The 20,419-nt window shown below is 32.2% G+C and overlaps 1 protein-coding gene across 7 annotated transcripts in view; it reads right to left on the bottom strand.

The window, feature by feature from the left end:
• Positions 1-2,895: 2,895 nt before the first annotated feature.
• The window catches only part of LOC117116142 (serine/threonine-protein kinase Nek10-like), a 55,447-nt gene continuing 37,923 nt past the window's right edge, over positions 2,896-20,419 (bottom strand). For 6 of the 7 annotated variants that reach the window (XM_033260124.1, XM_033260122.1, XM_033260127.1 and 3 more), the window contains 24 exons: positions 18,695-18,762; positions 17,700-17,779; positions 17,025-17,111; positions 16,599-16,728; positions 16,204-16,295; positions 15,822-15,921; positions 14,991-15,030; positions 14,109-14,257; positions 12,957-13,124; positions 12,533-12,661; positions 11,215-11,383; positions 10,698-10,819; positions 10,481-10,583; positions 10,203-10,281; positions 9,932-10,061; positions 9,554-9,624; positions 9,206-9,355; positions 8,374-8,502; positions 7,749-7,834; positions 7,330-7,401; positions 7,034-7,144; positions 5,924-6,067; positions 5,275-5,610; positions 2,896-4,848 (listed from right to left, as the gene is read on the bottom strand). In XM_033260124.1, the coding sequence (XP_033116015.1) occupies positions 4,646-4,848; positions 5,275-5,610; positions 5,924-6,067; positions 7,034-7,144; positions 7,330-7,401; positions 7,749-7,834; positions 8,374-8,502; positions 9,206-9,355; positions 9,554-9,624; positions 9,932-10,061; positions 10,203-10,281; positions 10,481-10,583; positions 10,698-10,819; positions 11,215-11,383; positions 12,533-12,661; positions 12,957-13,124; positions 14,109-14,257; positions 14,991-15,030; positions 15,822-15,921; positions 16,204-16,295; positions 16,599-16,728; positions 17,025-17,111; positions 17,700-17,779; positions 18,695-18,762 (2,948 nt within the window). In that variant the 3' untranslated portion in view covers positions 2,896-4,645. The remainder of the gene's footprint in view (positions 4,849-5,274; positions 5,611-5,923; positions 6,068-7,033; positions 7,145-7,329; positions 7,402-7,748; positions 7,835-8,373; positions 8,503-9,205; positions 9,356-9,553; positions 9,625-9,931; positions 10,062-10,202; positions 10,282-10,480; positions 10,584-10,697; positions 10,820-11,214; positions 11,384-12,532; positions 12,662-12,956; positions 13,125-14,108; positions 14,258-14,990; positions 15,031-15,821; positions 15,922-16,203; positions 16,296-16,598; positions 16,729-17,024; positions 17,112-17,699; positions 17,780-18,694; positions 18,763-20,419) is intronic. The other variant, XM_033260128.1, reaches the window with a different exon arrangement.

Genomic DNA, 20,419 nt, shown 5'->3' with positions numbered 1-20,419 from the left:
GATTCGTGGAAAACCGGCTTAATACAGGTTGGACATACATTTTTGTGAAAAGGGGCTTTCATTTTGATAGTTCTACTGGTATATCTGATTATATAGGCACTTGCTTTGTTGAAAGCTTTTAAAGACTAAACCAATAGGATTATTAAGTGGATAAAAAGACCATTTAAATCTGTAGAAAATATTTATTGATTTATAATAAATTTCTTTAAATTTAAACTGAAAATCCTGATCGCTTTTAGTACCAATCTTTGGGCACTGGTGCAACAAGCTTCAATTTTGTGAATGAAGGTAACATTTACATAACCTTTATATTAGTAAAAACAAATATAAAAAAGTACAAAAGGAAGAAATAATATACAAATAATAATAATAATAATATATCATGTTTGGAGGGAATCAACATTGACTTGCATACAGAGATACAAACTTTTGCTTCTCAAGCTGCAGAACAAAATGGACAAAATTAATAGTTTTTATTTGACATTAGCATTTCATTTTACTTTAGAAAGGCAATTGGAGTACAGTTAAGAGAAAATATTTTTAAAATATTCCAAAATACAATACTGTTCTTATCAAATAAGTATAATTTTTTTTTTAAAAGAGATGAACTCCGATTACAATATACAATTGAGTTATTTGTACATAAATATACAAGTATCATTAAAACATCTAAATTACTACAGCATATCATTCAAAATTAGAGGTATACAAAGCACAGCACACATGTAAATAAATATTCATAAACTGCAAAGTTCAAAGTTGATTGGACGGATTAGTAATAATCACTGCTAACTGTTAACATACTCTTGTGTTTATATATAAATTTTGCGCAAAATATACATTTAGATACAAACATGGCATAGATGGTTAAAATAATAAAATGAATAACAAAAATGAAAAAAAAAAACATTAAAAAAAACAAAACACATTTAAAATAAAATACTGCATAAACAAAATCAACTTAAATCTAATTGGATGATCTCAGTGCGTCATAAAATTAAAATTAATTAATATATATAATCACATCTGGAGAATCATTGGACGGAAATTAAGGTAAATAATATTCTGATAAAAGAATTCAAATTATCAAAATAAACTTAAATACAACTTAAAGTATTAAAGTAACCAATACTGCATTTTATAATATAAATTTAACTTAACTGAGAGGTAAGGAAGAAAGTTAGGTAGGAAAGGTAGAGGGAAAGAAAATAAAAAGGGATAATATTAGTAAAGTGATAAAAAAAAATAAGAGGGTAAGAAAATAAAGAGGGATAAATTTGAAAAAAAGGCAAAAATAGAACATTGGAAGAGACATGGAGAGAGGGAGTGGTACTAACATTGTTTTTGATATTAACCCTTGTTTTAATGATTTGCTTTTGCCTGTTACATGTGTATTGATACCTTTGTTTTAATGTGTACGGCGCTCTGGTCTCTTTTGGAAGGGTGCCTAATAAATGATTATTATTATTATTATTAACAAAGAGGGGTATGGATATGAATTATACACATCTAGATGTGTATAAGAACATGACAATTTTTAAAAATCAATTTTGATTTAAGAGTGCCTGTACATTTACTAGCTGCTGCCATGGATATACAATAAATGCTTACTGTCCACAGCCTAGGAATGGTACCACCTCCCCCACCCAACCTACCACCACACTATTGGAGTGACCAACAAGCTGAATGGAAAACCAACGCTGGAGTGTCTGTAATCCCAACTGCTTGAGGTACCTTTTCATCTAGCATGAACAGTATTTTAATCCGAGTGCCTAATGTTAATATGCTTCCAGCATTTTTTAAAAAACAAATATACTGTAACACCAGTGGAAGCGGTTTGTCCCAGCGGAAATTGTTTGGTTTCCCAACCAAACTCGAGGTCAAGGTATCACTCCTTCGCTGTGCATTTTGCTTGTGTCCTAGAGCAAGGCCTTTTTTTTTTTCATTGCTTCAGTCTACCCAGCTGTATCAGTGGGTACCAGCTAATTGCTGGGAGTAAGCTGCGACAGACTTGCGTCCCACCCAGGGGGAGTTTCAGAGACTCACCCGCTTTACACTAATAGAATTGGGGATAAGCTTCAGCCACATGAGCCCTGAGGCTCGGCAAGGATTTTTTACTGTAACACACCAACTATCTGAATCACTAGGATCATTTTACATTCCTACCTCTTGCATGCCTACCTGAAACTGTTAATTACAAATATATCCTTTTGAGATTGTAAAATGCACCTCTAAAATACAGCTTTTCTATTCTAAATATATATTTATATATAAATTTGTAGCACAGTATATATTCAATATTTCTTCAGTCTTAACTTTCTGAGAAAACTATCTATACTATATAATGTGTATTATATTTGTACTGTACTATTGTAGATACAATCATATAGTATATGCAATCATTAACTATACAGTGCACACTCCAATTTGAGACCCCTCTAATTCCGAGACCCTCAAAACCTTTTTCAAAAAAACCAAATAACAATCCGCGATCTTTTAACACAAAGCTTACAGTCCAAATGGAGACCAAACCCTGAGACCACCCCAAATTTTCCAAGACCAAAAGTGGTCTTGAATTGGAGGGCATACTGTATTATAATACACACAATGAATGTATTACATCATACAGTACACGTATAGTACATTAATGGAAGATCACTACATATAACCTGTATATTATTTATAATCAAACTCAAGGCACTTGCTTGAACGTTCTTCTTTCAGTTCCTTATCTACATGCATGTCAAAACCCATACTACATTCATCTATGTGTAGAATATATAATTACAATACAGTATTGTTATATAACTAACATACTACATGACATGTATGCAAGTACAGTAAATGGTATATGACTTGCTACTGGACATATAACATATGAATAACATGCTGGAATACTATACATGCATTTATTACCATACAGTAAATTCACTGGCATGCAATTTTGGACGGATTCAAAGATGGAAATAAAGGAGGGTTGCCATTGGTCAATTTTATAATGCACAACGACCCCTGGTCTACTAAGTACTGTTGATTTTAAATGCAAAATTTTAATCAAAAATCATGATGAGGCTAAGGTGACATACTTGATATACAATTCAATATAAGGTTTTGAAAATTGTTTATTTAAGGAGAAACCTAAAAAACAAGCATAGACTCTAACCTTAGTTTTTACATAAATTGTAAATAAATTTGCATATATTATATGCAAATGTAGTATTCAAGGTATTTATAATTTGCATATCACCATAAAGGGATTCAATACAAGGTTTTCAAAATTGTTTAAAGTTAAGGAGAAACTAAAAAAACAAGCATAGACTAACTTTCGTTTTTACATAAATTGTAAATAAATTTGCATATATTATATGCAAATGTAGTACTCAAGGTATTTAAAATTTGCATATGACCTTCAAGGGGGATGTGCATTAACAAGGCACCAGTTCAGATAACAGGTGTAACAATGGAATTCCTCCTTTAATTTCCAAATTTTAATGCTATTAGATATCTATTCAATACTCAAAATACTTAATTACATTTCTGTACATACAGATTTTTATATCCTTAATATTACAACAGTTTCAATCTATATTTTTAAAAGAAATATTAACTAGGAAAACATTCACACCAACTCACACAGAACTGCATTGTAAAGAAAATACACTTACAATAAAACTATCTTAACCCCATGTAAATACTAGGTATGGACTGACTTGATTGGTCAGGATGTACATGTAACTATTAATAATTGTCCTATGCAAATGTTTACACTGACCCATTTTGATTACATTGACCTTAGAATATAACGATTTTGTAGTCCCTTATATACACGTATGACAAGCCTGCAATGTGAGGATATTTAATAAAATTTGAGATATAAAAATATTAAGATCTCTTTAATGCCACTATAATTGCCACCACAACATGGCTTCACCTACCATAGTAGATGTATAATTAAACCTCCACAATTGTCACTCAATGTCATCAAAATGTGACTGAGTAACAACAAAGAAAATTATTAAGTACTTTGTGCTGCAGGTATTGAAAACATTTGTTACCAAATGTTTATCTAATTTTTACAAAAAAAAAAACTACATTAAATACATACAAATACTTGTACATACGGCGGGATAATACGTTAGCCAATATGTTCCAGAAGAGCCAGCCCCCTGGTATTATTCAAGTTTTGAAAAAGGATCAACCTCTTTTAAAAAATAAAATATTATTTCTCTCAATTCAAAATATATGAATTAGACTTTCATTGCTCAAAATATTAGCTCTCTCTATATAGAAATAATCCAGTCAGTTGCTTTGGTATTGTACCCTTCATAGCTTTCAGCAAGTACATGTATGTCATTAGTCTTGCTTCTTCATTTGTTCTTATCTTTACCTGAATAATTAATGGACCATTCCGCTAAGCCCCGCCCCTTGGATATTGTTGCTAAGGTCCCACAAAATGACCAAGTTGACTGTTTTGATTGGTCAGTTGTTAAATTTGATTGAAACTGCGGAAAAGTCTGTTGTACACTCTTATGTAAAATCGTCATTGAAATCTCGTTATCATTTCTGCTAATACCATATCGCCTTCCACTGCCCACCCCTGCCATCTACCCACCCACAACCACACTGCCAGCAACTGAGCTTAGCATCACAAAACGCCTGCTTCCAATGATGTCTGCCTTAGGAGACAAGGTACGGATCCTGTTATCGGAGCTAGAGGCAGAGTGCGATTTCTGGCATTCGGTGACATGTTGTAATAACCGTATTCTTTGAGCACGCTCTCAATGAATGTGTGAAGCTGCTCGTAGCTAATACCGATATCAGGATCATGAGGATCTACAGTACTGTGAGCTGAGGAGCAGATACATAAATGATAATTATGAGATATACTGTATTCCGAGATTCCACTACATAGAAAATAATTTTTTGAAATAAGGTGACTATACAAAACAAATGCAATGAAACAAAAAAATGTACTACCACAAGGTAGGGGGAGCCCTATTAGAATTTGAAGAGTTTTTGAAATTCAAACTCGGTATGCATTCGATACAAACAACTTTTACGTTCTTTTTGGGGCGCCCCCTAGTTCATGGTAGTCTTTTCGAGAAAGTGTTCCATTTCAAAGAAACCCCAGCAGTCAGACTTCTTGCTATTCTATACTCTTTGATTTAAATGTTCAGGTTCTTATTAGCTGAATACACACAGTATATACTTAAAGTGTATTAGCATAACAAACAGCATAGTATCTTTAATTTTCCTAACAGTGTCAAAGGTTACCTGGTTTTTCACCTGTCACCTGCAATGAAGCTTCTTCATTACTCGCTTGGCGGAAAAGATATGATGCCTCACCCAGGCCAAAGTTCAAATCCACCAGGTCCTTACTTCCTGTGATCACTTTCTTCAGTTCATTCTTCAGGTTCACTGAACTACTCTGAGGTGAGAACAGCGCCCGCTTGAAGCACTCGATCACACGGCGCCGTGGGTTGTAAGTCAGTGTCGGGGGTAACTGACAAATGAAAATGATTTTGTGTATCATGTGTAGCATCTCCAGAATCGGATCTTTGATCTGACGAACCTTACGAGGCGAGATGGTTAACGTCGCTGCTGCTGATGCTGTTAAGATTTAAATAGAATATCAATATCTAATGCTGTATCTTATCGTCTAAAAATCTAAAGCTGTATCTTATTGTCTAAAAATTTAAATCACTAGCATAACATGAATGAAAGGAAATTAATTGCGAGAGGTAACACTGGTGCATTGCTGCTTGCATTTTCCTATGATGATGATGATAAATACTGTTATCAATGATTATTGTAATGAGGTATGGCAGATAAGGTGCCTGCCTTAAAAACCAAGTATACTGGGTTCAACTCTTACAAATAACACATTTTATAACATGGCTATAAAGAACAGTTAAGTACTTACGTGGTCGGTTTCTAGTTGAGCTGTTCTGTCGCCTTTTTGTTTCAACATACGATCCACTGATAGAGCGCTGAATGGTTCGTTCTCCACTGCTACCAAAATTAGCATCAACAGGAGACAGATGATTATTCAATGCCCTACGTACAGCTGAAAGGATTTAATATTTAAGATATGAGTGATGGACAGCTACAGATCAAAGTTCAATTCTTGTACGTCCATGTGATTATCATGATTTGTTATATTTAGAAAGAAAGATAAATATATTTTTAGGTATCAAGGCCAAGGATTTCCTAATATATCACTTTCTTTGTTGGAGGCAAGAAATTTCTTTCACTAAAACAACAAAACACAGACAAATACACAAAGTATGGGAGGAAGTCAACAGATCAGTACACTGTGAGACAATCCCTTTTTTCTGAATAGTGTACAGGTCTCGTGCAGACAATCATTGTGATGAAACCACCGATAGTTTAGCATCCCGTACGAAGGAGTTAATTAATGCAAGGTGTCAATATCCAAGGACACAAACAAAGGTCGGCTTTTGTGGGTTTTCGAATCAGGGAACATGCACCTCAATCGTTAATCCCTCACGAACACGCTAGGCTAATAATATAATTGCAGGGCTCTCAGCATTTACTTTAATGGGCATCGAAGGACGAATGCTGACTTAATGATGGACAGCAGCTTAACCTCTGTTGGCTAAGCTAGTGACGGCCACTGTGTGTAACAATGGAGATATATAGGAACCTGGTTTAATTCCATCACTGGTCTCTTTTTAAGTAGAAAGGCTGAAAAGTAAGTTACTATTTAGTGTATCGTCTTTCAAAATACAATTCAAGATGTTAAGCCTGTGACATTCAATGTGACATATTTTGAGGGTATTAATTGAAGGTGAACAGTCCACTCACCATCAATGAGTATAAACAAAAACTAACATTATACACTATAGCCGCTCAGTAAGATACATTTGAGAAGGTATTGTGGGTACTTGCAAGTGATATAGCAAGGAAGATGTAGCCACAAGAGATTGCAGAAGCCGGACACATTTCCTATATCAGACAGATAATGCATGTAATAAATGCAGATGATGCATGTTATTAAGCTAGACCTTACCATGTGGATCTAACATTGCATGTCTCTTTGATACACTGCCGTTCCTTGCTTTTTGAGGAGGTCGTGGCTGGTTCAGGCCTCCACGACTGTTGCTCAAGGCAAAATTAGCTCCTATAGTATATAAGAAGATGACAACATGACAATAAATAAGTATGGACTGATGAATAGAGTGATGATACTGGTAATAATATGGTGACGGCATTAATATGGTGGTAATGGTCATAATATGGTGATGTATAATATGGAAGGTACTATAGCCATAGAAACTTTAATGATTAAGGCCTTCTTTATCTTACCAAGCACAGCACTGCTTCCACTGCTCTCCAGGCTATCTCCACTACTAGTGTCATCATCAACAATACCACTTTCTGTTAAGGTATTAAGAAAAACAGATAGTTTAAAAACTTTCATAACTTTACCCATATGCTGTCAAAAGAAATCTCCACTTATCAGCTTACTGGAAGGGTCACCCACTTAAAAAGAGCATGTGTAACACCAAATTTTAGTCAATAAATGATAATGATACAATTATTCATTGCTCCAGTTATTCTTGTCATTGATTTATTATAACTTCTCTAGGTATCAATTTTGCTGGAAGGGTTACCCACTGTTGAAACAAAAAAGGAACATTTGTTACACATCCTTTTATAATAATGTGATAAAATTGTTTCTGATCTTCTTGTCATTGAATTATTGTAACCGACTCAACACTAACCTGTGCTTTTTAAGACACTGAAGTCACCTCCGGCTCCTTGGTTTACGGGAGTGTTTGCCTCATCTGCAGATTCGAACACATCACTACTAGAAAGAAAAAGCATCATAGAAAGATGAGTATTATTGTAGATATTAAAGTGAAATCCGAATCATGTAGAGTATTAATTTGAATATCAGTAACTTTTGTCTTTATCCCTACAAAAGAATGTATACATAAATACTAGATGGAGTACATGGACAGTGTCTCGCCACTACCACACCGACACATAAACATACACAGAACTATCCTACAAATACAGGTACATTCGGAACCGGGGTTTCCGTGGTCTTTAGAGCTTTGGTTTCTAATTAGAATAATAAAGATACAATAATAATAAAGACATTTGTTATTTTGTAACCCACACAAAAGTGGTCTATATTTGGAGGTGGTCTTTAATAGGAGGGGTACTTAATTAGAAGGAGACCTGTACTATATTGTGTAAATATAATTTGAAGCTTATGTAGAGCCTTCATATTTTAACATGCAGTAACTGCTGGAACAAGATATTGGGTTTGAATCTCGATTGGAAGATTTGTTTTACAGAAATATTTATTACTGCATCATCTCGCTTGCTGATGCAACTTACTCTGTTTCACTCTTGAAACTAGAGGCACCTCCACTACTTGCCAGATTCACGAGTTTGTCATAACGTTCCTGAGAAGCTATGAATAGTCTCTGATAATTCTGCATGTTCAGATTTGCCTCATGGAAATGTCTGCAAAGGAAAAAGAATGTTTACATTTCATTTTGGTATTCAATATATTGTACAAAACTATAACAGGTCTGGTCCATCCAGAACAAAACTATAACAGGTCTGGTCCTTGTCAGCACCACGTCAAAAATAAATACAGTAAAATGTCCATTTTACGTACCCCTTGGTACCAAGGGGTATTCGTAAATTGAAAAATTGTAAACTAGATCAGTTGTCAGTTTCCAATAACTAGGCCTAGCTACCTCCTGCCATTGAGCCAGGCCTAGCACGAACCGACAAATGCCGCAGCTTGGTCTACCTTTATAGAGCCTAGCTAAATTTACCTTCGATAAAAACCAAATTATTTTAATCACTGACATTGTTCCACTTAACAAAATGTTATTTTAACTCTTATTCAAACATCTGTATGTTTTATGGACCTTTCTATCGTGTTCTTTCTAGTTCCATCCAACTATTAATAAATAAACAAACTTGATTTTATTAAGAAAAATATACATTATCACTTAGTAAAAAGTGCACAATGAAACTTTTTTTACGGTAATAAATGGACGATGATTTCATCAGGGGCAAAACCATTCTTAAAATCGACTATTAGTAAAATGGACGTTTTACTGTTTTACGACGTATGTTGGTTTTTGTCGGCTGATGCTACTGTTGTTTATAGTACCATTGTTTTTATACCAGAATAAAACAATTGATGCTTTACTTGTGTGTGCGTTTCTTTTCTCTTGCAAGCCTCTTCTCTAAATTGATTTGTTGTTTATTGAGCTGGTCCATGTGCTTCATCATTTCTTCTGAGATTGACCCTGCGACCCCTACAATGTCTGGCCTATCATCTTGCTTTGGTGTCAGGCACCTGCATGAAAACATATTGAACAGATAATCATTTATCAAGGTTCTAAAACACAGTAACTTTAATAAAGGACTAAACTTACCTATAACTAAACATACAAATCCAATGAAAAACTATCTCTTAGTAACAATAACTAAAATATGATAAAACAACTAAAAACAAAAAAAGAATGACTATAAATTAAGTGAATACAGTACTTACATTCCTATAACTTTGCTAACTTTATCTGAATAGGCACCTTCTTTTAGTGGAATGTAATCAGCAGCTACAATCTATTTAAAAACAAACAAAAACAAAATTAATGTATGTAAGAGAAATCAGATAAAAAGTTAAACATTTTATATTGAGTTGATTGAGTGAATGGGGGTGGGGAGTGACATACAAGAGTAACATACAGTTTTTCAAAATATTCTAAATGTGTATATGTCAAATCAAGGAGGAATTGAAGGAGAAAGCAAAGCAGGATGTATGAAAGGCAAAGAGAGGAAGAACAATGGAAATGGGAGAAAAGGATAGGTCATTTTCAAATTGTACAATTCGCCACACTTGTGTGGGTGATACGTTCATATCTTTATATACCTTGCTTGCTAAAGCTAACATATTTTTGCTGTGAAATGGCGGCTCCAATGCACACATCTGATACAGGATACATCCTAATGCCCAGATGTCGGCCTTCTCACCATAAGGTTCATTCTGAATAATTTCAGGACTGCAAATTACAAAAGAAAAATATCATTCAATAAATAAAGTTGAAATTGTTAAGCTTCTTGAAGTTCATTTTACAATTTAATTACATGATTACTTGCAATAAAGAATAAACTGATATTTATATGAATATAAATCAACTTACCAATTATATAAAATTGTGCCGACAACTGATGTCATTTCACTTGCATCTGGGTGTCTCTGTTTAGCTAGACCAAAATCAGCTACAAGTAAACAGATATTTACTAATTAAATAAATTAACTGTGTCAATTAATATTTATAAGTCATTAAGTTAATATAACATGAACAAAAATTATAGTAATTATAATCACCAGTATCATTTTTAGTTCAATTTCTTCAAAACCTACGGAATGGACAGAAAAAATAGTAATGCATAAATAAAAGAGGCAGACAATACTCACTGATAACAACTTTATCATTCTCTCCTAACATAATGTTGTTTGGCGTCAAGTCCCGATGTACTATCTTCTTCTCCCGATGGAGATACCGCAACGCAAGGACCATCTGAGAAGAAAATGTAAATCAATTATTCTCCCCATCAAATAAGCAATTCTAAGTTATAATAAGTTTGAAAAAAAAAAAAAAAACTATGTGAGGTAAGGTACACTGTTGACTTGCCTGTATGAAAATGTTCCATATTCGTTCTTCAGTAAAGCTGTCTTTCTTTTCCTTTAGCGAGTTAAAATGCTCGTAGAGTGGGGCACCCTCAATTAGTTCCATCAAAACATACAACTTATCATCTACATAACAAATTATTAATCGCAAATTAGTAGCTGCAAATTAATCATCAATAAAAAAAAAACCTTTCATCAAACTGATGCAATCATATTATATTTAAAAAATTGCATAAAATCAAACAAACTAAAACAAATTAAATGTTCAAATTTGTTTGTTTATATGATTTAGATTAAGGTTTCTGTCATTAAAGACCTCTCTAATTAAATACAGCCTCCAATTTCTGTGGTACCATATTTATAAATGTCTATTATCTTTATTATTCTAATTTAAGACCAAATATGCTCAAGACAAACCCTGGTCCCAAAAGCAGTCATTATTTAATAAACTTACATATAAATAGTATGAATATGAATAACAATTAACAATATTATAATATATAATATTATACTATACTTACTTTCTTTGAAAGTTCTGTAATACTTGACAACATTTGGATGTTTCAACTGTTCCTTAATGATGCTTAGTTCGCTTACAATACTCTCTATTGCTTTCTCTTTAGCAGTCTTCCCTATGGACGGATTGATCTCCTTAAGAGCCAAGAAGTTCCCGCCACTGTTCTTTCTCACCTGGTAATAAAATACGTTGTTGATATACAGATTTTTTTTTATTTTTGGGGGGAAAGGGAATGTAACCAACCCATTTTGAAACACTGGCTCTGGTTAAACAATGTTAAATTAAAAATATTCCCAAATCATCATCTAATAACTAACGTTCACCCATTTTGTGTTCTTTGTAATCATTATTAAATTCATGTTTGTATTTAGGAATTTCATCATTATTTGCATTCGCGTTTCTTAAAGTTTATTTATTTTGTTTATTTATCTAAGCCTATAGCTCAGTCAATGCGCCATGAGTGTCTTCAAAGAATACGGTACATTTTTTTATTATTATTATTATTATTATTATTATTATTATTATTATTATTATTATTATTATCAGAAAATTATTTATCAGATAATCTTTAGATAATTCAGTGCTGTGGAAACACTACCTACAGATAAGATTACATATCGGATGACAACACAAGATGGCAGCAAACAAATTTCTAAATATTAATCAAGCAAATGGTTTTCCTCTGTGTCAACAAATCTGCAAAAAGGTCTGCATAAATTCAAGATCATTCTAAATTGAAGCTTAATAAATTGATGCGAGATCAATGATCTAGTTTTGCGAGGACTTAGTACTTTCCCATCATCATCATATGGAATCCAATCCCAACTAAGTAATTAAACGTATAAACCAAACTGCGAGTTAAAAATTTAACTATGCATCTAGTGTCGAATTGGAAGTGAGCACACAGAGTAAATATCTAAATAAGTTATTTGCTGAAAATATACCATCTTAAGTGGTTTACTAAATTTGGGCCGTACAGAGTCAACAACAGTCCGTATTAGATTTTCTATGAGAATTTGAAATTCCCTAATATGTTGTTTGCTAAACCTGTATATGACTTACAGTCTGTATGAATAGACATTTACTACTTCTATTTGCAATCATTTCCAAGTGGACCTTACTATACATTAGAGCATTTCTCAGCTCTATTAGCAGTATTTGCCTCTTACTTAATTAAAATGCACTATTATCCACTATTTAGAAATGGACTGTTAGACTGTTTACACAACTTAAGATTAATGGATATGAAATATATTGGAAATATTATTATTAGTCCAATGCGAACACAACTTTAGCAAAACAACTATGAAATTGCAATTTACCTTGTAGACACTTCCAAAGGCACCGCTACCAAGATGTTCATACACAAAGTAACCAGAAATAGACTGTGTTGGCTCCTTGTTTTGATTTGTCTCCAAAAACTTATCTAAGATTTTGTCTCGCTCTTCTTTCTGGAAATTCAACAAAAATCAACAATTATACAATAGCTAAACTATCATTCGTGAAAACAATAACAAGATATTTTAATTTTATATAAATTTACTTATTGTTCATTTATATTCTAATTCCATGCATCTCTCTGATGTTTGTAAGTTTTTCAAAAGGCAATAGATTAATAGAACATTAAAATACACAATATTTTTTACGAAAAAAATGTCTGCAGGTATATTTCAATACTGAGCAAATGAATTTAAGAGGGTTTTAGATGAGTGTCTACTAATTAGTGGTGGATTGCTGTCTACTCACGGCTAAGCTATTAAGTTTCTCGACGATAGGTTTATATTTTCCCATCTCCTTCTCGTAATGACCGACATCAATGAACATCTCAAACAACTCGGGAGGAAAAAGACGTTTGAAAAGCTGTCGGTTACGCTCCATACTGAACAGGAATCGAAGTGCACGGAATGCATGTTGCTGGGGAATAAAATAGAAAAACATGGAAAATTTAAGGTACGTATACACTAGACACGATAAAAATGACGACATATCATCACATCCTTTATATTCTTCAACACAGAGCGCATTTTTATTGTGTCATTATTATCTATTTTACATAACATATTTACTTCATTGATATCATATAATGAGTATTTTGTATTGTTTTTATTGTAATATATTTTACAAATGTTATATGAGGCTACTATTTTATTATCATCCCTGATATTATACATAGTGCCATTTATTAAAATTCTAATTTTCTGATTATTAAAATTTTATGGTTCATGTAGAAAGTTGACTTAGTTTTGTATTGTGCTAAGTATTAGGAATTTTATTTGATACTTCACATGTCTCAAATATGATATTAGACAAAATGCTATTTTAAAATGACCAAATTTAAAAATAAAAAATAATGATAATAATGATAATAATAATAATAATAACAATAAATGATGATAATAATAAAGAATAATGATAATAATAATGATAATAATAAACATAATATGTTTTTGTAATAATTAATTTATGTAAATACACTAAATTAATTGTAACCAATTGTAATTAATTGTAACTAGACTTATTATTTGGTGAATTATTTATTTTATAATTAATGATAAATTTTCTATATATATTTATAGACTAATTGTACACTGTAAGAATAATTTATGTTATTATTATGTTGTGTTAGGTGCATTGTATTGTTCAAATAGGATTGATTGTATGCGCTCTGGAGTCAGCTTGCTGGGGTACAGTACTTTATAAATGTCACTCATTACTATAATAATAATGATGTTATATTTATATGGCCCATATATAACCTACAAATTATTATGTATTAATATACAAATTGTTGTTGAAATACTAATTTGTTTACATTCTAATTAATAAGTTACTATACAAATTAAATATGTACATTGATTTTTATTTGCAGTTTACTAAAAATATGCATAATTGAAATACCTGGAGGTTTATAACTGCTGAGCCCTCTTCTACGTTGGATGTCGTTTGCGGAAAGATGAGAACGCCAACATAATAGATTCCATTGTTCTGGACCAGTTGCTGAGCGTTGCTGTCATTGAGAACTAATTCTGTCAATGCAGCACAGCACGCTAATATTTAAAAGAAACATCAATAATTTGACAAGGATGAATAATGGTTTGCCATTGTTATGGCATTGCAATATTATAATTACTTTTCCTAAGATTGTCCAATCGCTAACATTTAAGACAAACATCAATAATTTGATAAGGGTGAACAATGGTTTGCCATTGTTATGGAACTAGGATATTATATTAACTTCTCAAAATATTGTCCAATTATCATGTAAATCATAAGCAAGATTAAACATGAAAATGTGTATTATTGATTATTTTTATGTCAATATAATGATTACAAGTTAATAAATTATTTATATCAAAAAATGTAATAAATAATTTGTATTTGCACTTCTTTTCACACTGAACACCATGAACACACGCAAACAACACAATGGAATGATGATCTGTCAAACAGAGTTCAATATTGAGGTTTATGAAGTGACGTTTTTTTTTTTTTAAATATAAAATAGCAATTAAAACAAAGACATGACAACCCTAATAATAATAAAAATAATGAAAAAAAAAAAACAATACCAACAATGTTAACTAAGTGGATAATCGATACAATCAATTGTGATGATCATAAACGAGTAGGGACCATGCAAAATGTTCATCATTTTCGCAAAAGGACAGAGCAGGCATATGTACTCTTTTATAAAAAAGATAAAGATGACCTCATGTAAAAATTCAAATAATAGATGACCCCTGAGGAAACAATCATTAGTGAAATATAAAATGCACTCACCAGACTGTAATGACAAGGTTTGCTCCAGAGTAACATCATCCTACGAACAAAAACAAGAAGATATCAACTAGAGACACATATGGCGTTAACTACTAGGGAGCATTACACAGAACGTAATGACGTCCCTAAAAGTCATCTGCGCATGCGAGAACGTTAAGGTCACCTCGTCGAGTAGATTCTAGAACGCAATTTGGCCAAATCTACGCATGCAGGATGCCAGGTAGGACGGTCACGCATGAGTGATTCTGTTCTAGCGTCGTTGCACAAATCGAAAGCGTCCTAATAACTATATACTAACATCATTAGATCAATTCATAAATAAGCATAATAATATATTAATGCTTGCGGTACACCACATTATTTTTAGAACTATTCAGAAAGCAACTATTTTAAGCCTACAACTCTCCATTATATCATGGAGAAAATAAAATATTTTATTTTCTCCATGATTATATAAGGTAAAAAAAAAATTATTGTGTTGGCCTCACCCGACCGACCCAAATTTTACAAAATTAAGGGTCGGCATTTTATTTATTTATTTATTTTTTTGACAAAAAACAATATTTTTTTATGAGCAAATAAGGCTGGAATAGCCTTCGCCAAGCTAGAGGGCCAAGGCTAGCCTATTTTGCAGGATGCGAATCTAAAATTGTATTATTTGTGTGTTTTCTACTTTTTAGGCGTAAACACATACAGTATTTGGTTGTCAAAAACAAAAAGGTTTTTATACCGACCTACCCATTGGATTTTCCCAAAACGTGGTCAACACAAAAATTGTTTTGGCCTAATAAAGAATGAACAACAGAAAGAGAATTGGTAGCTGTTTCTTACCAGTTCCTGTTCAGTACCAGTAACTGAGTACAGCCTCCCTAAAGAACTTGCACTGGAGACACTAGTGGTACTGTGGCGGTCAGTAGTATACTTACGATCTCTATCGAGAGAAAGATGCAAAATGATAATCCGTGGTTGTGCAGATTATGATTATAGTAATTATGATGATGTTTGTCATCATTATATTTTTGATCATTTTGCTTAATAATCATTGTTGTAATAATTACAATGTTTATGATTATTATGTTTTGAGATCATTATGCATGTGATCATTGTGTTTATGATCACATTATGATCTCATTATGTTTGCAATCACCATGATGTTTATGACCAAACTAAACTAAAGATGCTGAAAATTACGACAATACAAGAACAAACTTACTGTAATAGCGACAAGAGGATGGGTAGACCACCTGTGATTCTGATCTCATTGCTGGTATCCATGTCTTCAGCAAGCAAAACAAAACACCACACCTACATGTAAACCAAGTGAATATGTTACTAAATGGAATTATTGTGATTAAATTAGTTAACCAGCCTAACTCATTACAAATGATAAAGCTAGAAACATTGTAACTAAATTGCCAACATTTGACATATTTTGAGATCAACATTAACAACGACAACTATAATATAATATTAACAGTAAAAATAGTAATAAAAATAAGTTTATCATAATATTAATAATAATTATTATTACTTATATCGTCAATCTACTTAATTCTTTATTATATATTTTTCAGAAGTAAAGGATAAAATATTAAATTATTGACTTACAACATTCCATAGAAGTTCCATATTATCAGAGTGTAACAAGCTTACAAGGGTTGGCACACCATCATAGATCTTTACCCATTCACGCACGCTTGAATCATGACACAGGTGCCGCAGCAATTTAGCGGCCAAACTAAAATAAGAAAAATGCATACAGTCAGCAAACAGATTTACATTAAACCACTTACAGTATATATTATTCATATCTTATGTGACATTTACAAATAAATTTTGATCATGTGACAAAGACTGTGTTGTCAAATGTCATTTGATAATGATAAACATGTGTCAATAAAAATGACTGATTGTCAACAGTTTTGTTTTCTTTAAACAAAAAAGCACAAAGCAAATAATATATTAAGACTATAAATATTTTATTAAAAATTAGACATTGGATTTAAAAAATGTGAAGAGGCAAAAAAGACTTACATTTTCGATGGATTACCATACTCTTTTAAAATGGTTAGAATCTGTTCTACACAGTTTAGTTCCCCTAGTATATGTCTGGTCTCTGGACTAAAATTGAAATAAAATGAAAACATTTAAAAAAAAAAAAAATGACCATCAGTAAAAAGTTAAAACAAAACAATTTGTAGATATTTAAATATTACATAATTTTAATAAAGCTATTCCTATAACAAATAATAACAATTACATATGAAAACCTCAATGTTTTTCATATGCAAATGTATTATATAACAATCTAAATACCTGAGTTACAAGTGTAATATTCCACTGTGAACAGGTGTAACATGACACTAGAGGGCCTCTCGTAGGGAAGAGTCATGTTAATTATTCTTAATTTCAATTTATTTTTACCATATTCACATTAAGGCATCTAAAGCTTTCTATTCAAAATGTTTGAATATTCTCAATAACAAAACACTGTTTTTCAAGACTATCTGTGCGGTTTACTGCAAACATTTATTTGATTAATGAAACTAATTATTTGCCCACTTTTATATATCTTCTGCTATTATCTAACAATTTGATAGAAAACTAAATATGTTTAAATTTATTTTCGTGTACCAGAAATGGCAAAAAGTGGTAAAACAAAAATGAAAATTTGATCGAAGAATATTACGGCTGTGTGGCCTACTGTACCTTTTAGCCAGGCTAATGAGGCCATGCAAGGCACAATGCAAAACGTGAATATCTTTGGCTGCTAATAATTTCACAAGAGGCTGAAATAGAAGGGGAAAAAAATAAACCAATCAATAACCAACACAAAAGATGGAACAGCAATAAACTGCAGCAACCAGCATTCAAAGAAACTTAGAAAACCACAGGATAAAGATAATCAATAAAGACGTACACTATTAAATAGGAAGCAATTTCTTTTGCTATTAACATAACCATTGTATGCATCGCCTGCTGATTTCCCTCCATCCTATTGTGTTTTAATAAAGAAGCATTTTAAATGGGCAGAAATGAAATTTACTATTGTGCAAGTAGGTCAGGGTGAAAGAGGAGAATGAATGGGAAGTAAATTGATTACTATCAGCATCTTGTAGGTTCACAGATCCCTTACAGATTTAAACAACAAGCAAATGAATGCGAATACCAATGAATGCACATCATGACTGATAGCAACTGATTTTTTATTGCAAAAATTGTTTTCAATCTTCCAAAGAGTTTATGTAATAATTATAATATTATTCCTGATGATAATAATGTATTATTCCTGATGATGTTTAATATAAGCCAAATGTAGAATCAAATTGCCCTGTCAATTTTTAGAGTGAATTCATAATATTTGTATTAAACTCATTGCACATCCTAATAATAGTTAAAGTACGTTGGAGCATGTCTTAAGATGTACTGTATTTAGAATCTTTTAATGCTATAAAAATGTCTATTTAATCGTGTGTCGCATCTACCATAAAATAAAAATAAATTCTTTACTTCATTTTTTTGTTTTGTGTATTTTATATTTAAATTCTCATGTTTTATATTTGAATTTTAGGGTTTTTTTAAATTATTTTTAAAAATTTTCCGTCATATGTTCCTGATTCTATTTTTGAATACTATTTTACATGAATGAAATTATGAGATACTATTGAACGAATATATAATATATAAATTAATAATCAACTTACAATGTGTGCTCTAGATGCAATAAGCCAATCCTGGTGTGATTTCTCTACTGCAAGTTTTTGAAAAATATCTATAAACATACAATTTATAAATAATAAAATATAACTCTCAGATTTAGCAAATATGATATTATAAAAGCACTTAAATATTACACATATTATTATATATAGCCACAGGAGGGGGCACAACCCTCCAAAACAGCGGGCACTGTGGCCGAAGTAAGAGACGCTAACCACTCGCGGACCACAATGAAGATGGCCGCGGGCCAACGAGCGCAAACCTCACATGGCGTTTCTTCATTGCAAGTCCGACATTATGGGCAATCCAAAATGCTTGTCGAACTCAACACTAGGCTTAGGCCCCCCACACTCGGCGCAGCAAGCTTTGCTAAGAGTGATGGTACGAAACACAAAACAAACTCAAATGAACTTCTTTATTAAAAACTTTAAAAAGATATAGTAGACCCAAAAGGAAATCCAGTCTTCTGAATACTGTCTGTTCCTCTATTCAATTTCTATCGCTTGGGTGTGGCCGTCATTCGTTGACCGATGACAAAGGAATGAGGACAAACATTGGGCGTGGGCACAGTCATGTGCTGGGTCAATCGGTCGGTTCTATTTTTGTTGTAGGGGTGTTCATTAAGTAACAATGGCAATTATTCGGTTTATCCAGGTAAGTATTCACGAAATAGACATGATATTATACAAGCACTTAAATATTACACATATTATTATAGTTTGTTATTATTTTAATATATTTTGTTGTCATCAATATCAATCTACTTACAAGATGGAAATGATGCTTTTTAAACAAAGTGTTATTATGCAGCTAAAAAATGAATTAGAGTTGTTTAGACATGAATAAAAAAAAAAATAGTGTGGTTCTGAAAAGATTTGAAACCAAGGAGGTCACAATACAGACATGCACAATGTGTAGTGTCTTCCACAGGAAACATACTGTGCGTATAATCCAGTGCCTACAGACAATGTCAATCAAAACCATTCATCTCCTACTAGGTAAGTGACAAACATAACGGAAGTGCCTTATTATAGAGGGGTACAATAATCGGAATGTTTTTGTCAAACACAAAAATTATGTTTGGAATATCGAAACCAAAATCAACCTTAAGTCTCTCCCGAACACTACATTCCTCAACTTTTTATACAAAATAATAAAGGAATAAACCCTCCATTCTAATCTTCCTTTGTCCGAGCTAACAAATGTTAGATCACTCATGAATAATGAAATATTAAATGAATAATGAATATTAGCATTGTGACTGAGTGGTGGTTTTCAACTAGATATCATAAAGATCAATTTTCTATCCCTGGATATAATTTATTTACCAAATTTCGATCTGATGCCATGGCATTGCCATATATGTCAAAAATGATATTCATGCTGTTGAACTAAATATTGATGTTCCTTCTGTGCTGGAAATTGTGTGGATCAAAGTTAGACCACACGGATTACCTCAAGGATTGTCTCAGATTATAGTTTGTGGAATTTATATTACAAATGATTCGCCATTTCAAGAAATTCTTGAAAGTCATCTAATCAACACAATGGACGTCTCCTGAATCTGGTTTTTGTTTGTTTGGCGACTTTAACCGCATGGACGTGTCCAGAGTATTTAAAACAACTTGTTGATTTCCACACTAGAGATAATGCCACTTTAGATCTTGTCATCTCTAATTTGGAAAATTACTTCAACTGTCCTATCCCTC

The sequence above is a fragment of the Anneissia japonica genome, unplaced genomic scaffold (genome assembly GCF_011630105.1).
Source record: "Anneissia japonica isolate Jap-2015-1 unplaced genomic scaffold, ASM1163010v1 scaffold287861_len940595_cov192, whole genome shotgun sequence".
NCBI classification, from domain to species: domain Eukaryota; kingdom Metazoa; phylum Echinodermata; class Crinoidea; order Comatulida; family Comatulidae; genus Anneissia; species Anneissia japonica.
Note: the sequence above shows the minus strand (reverse complement) of the source record. Positions and strands in the feature narration are given on the sequence as shown.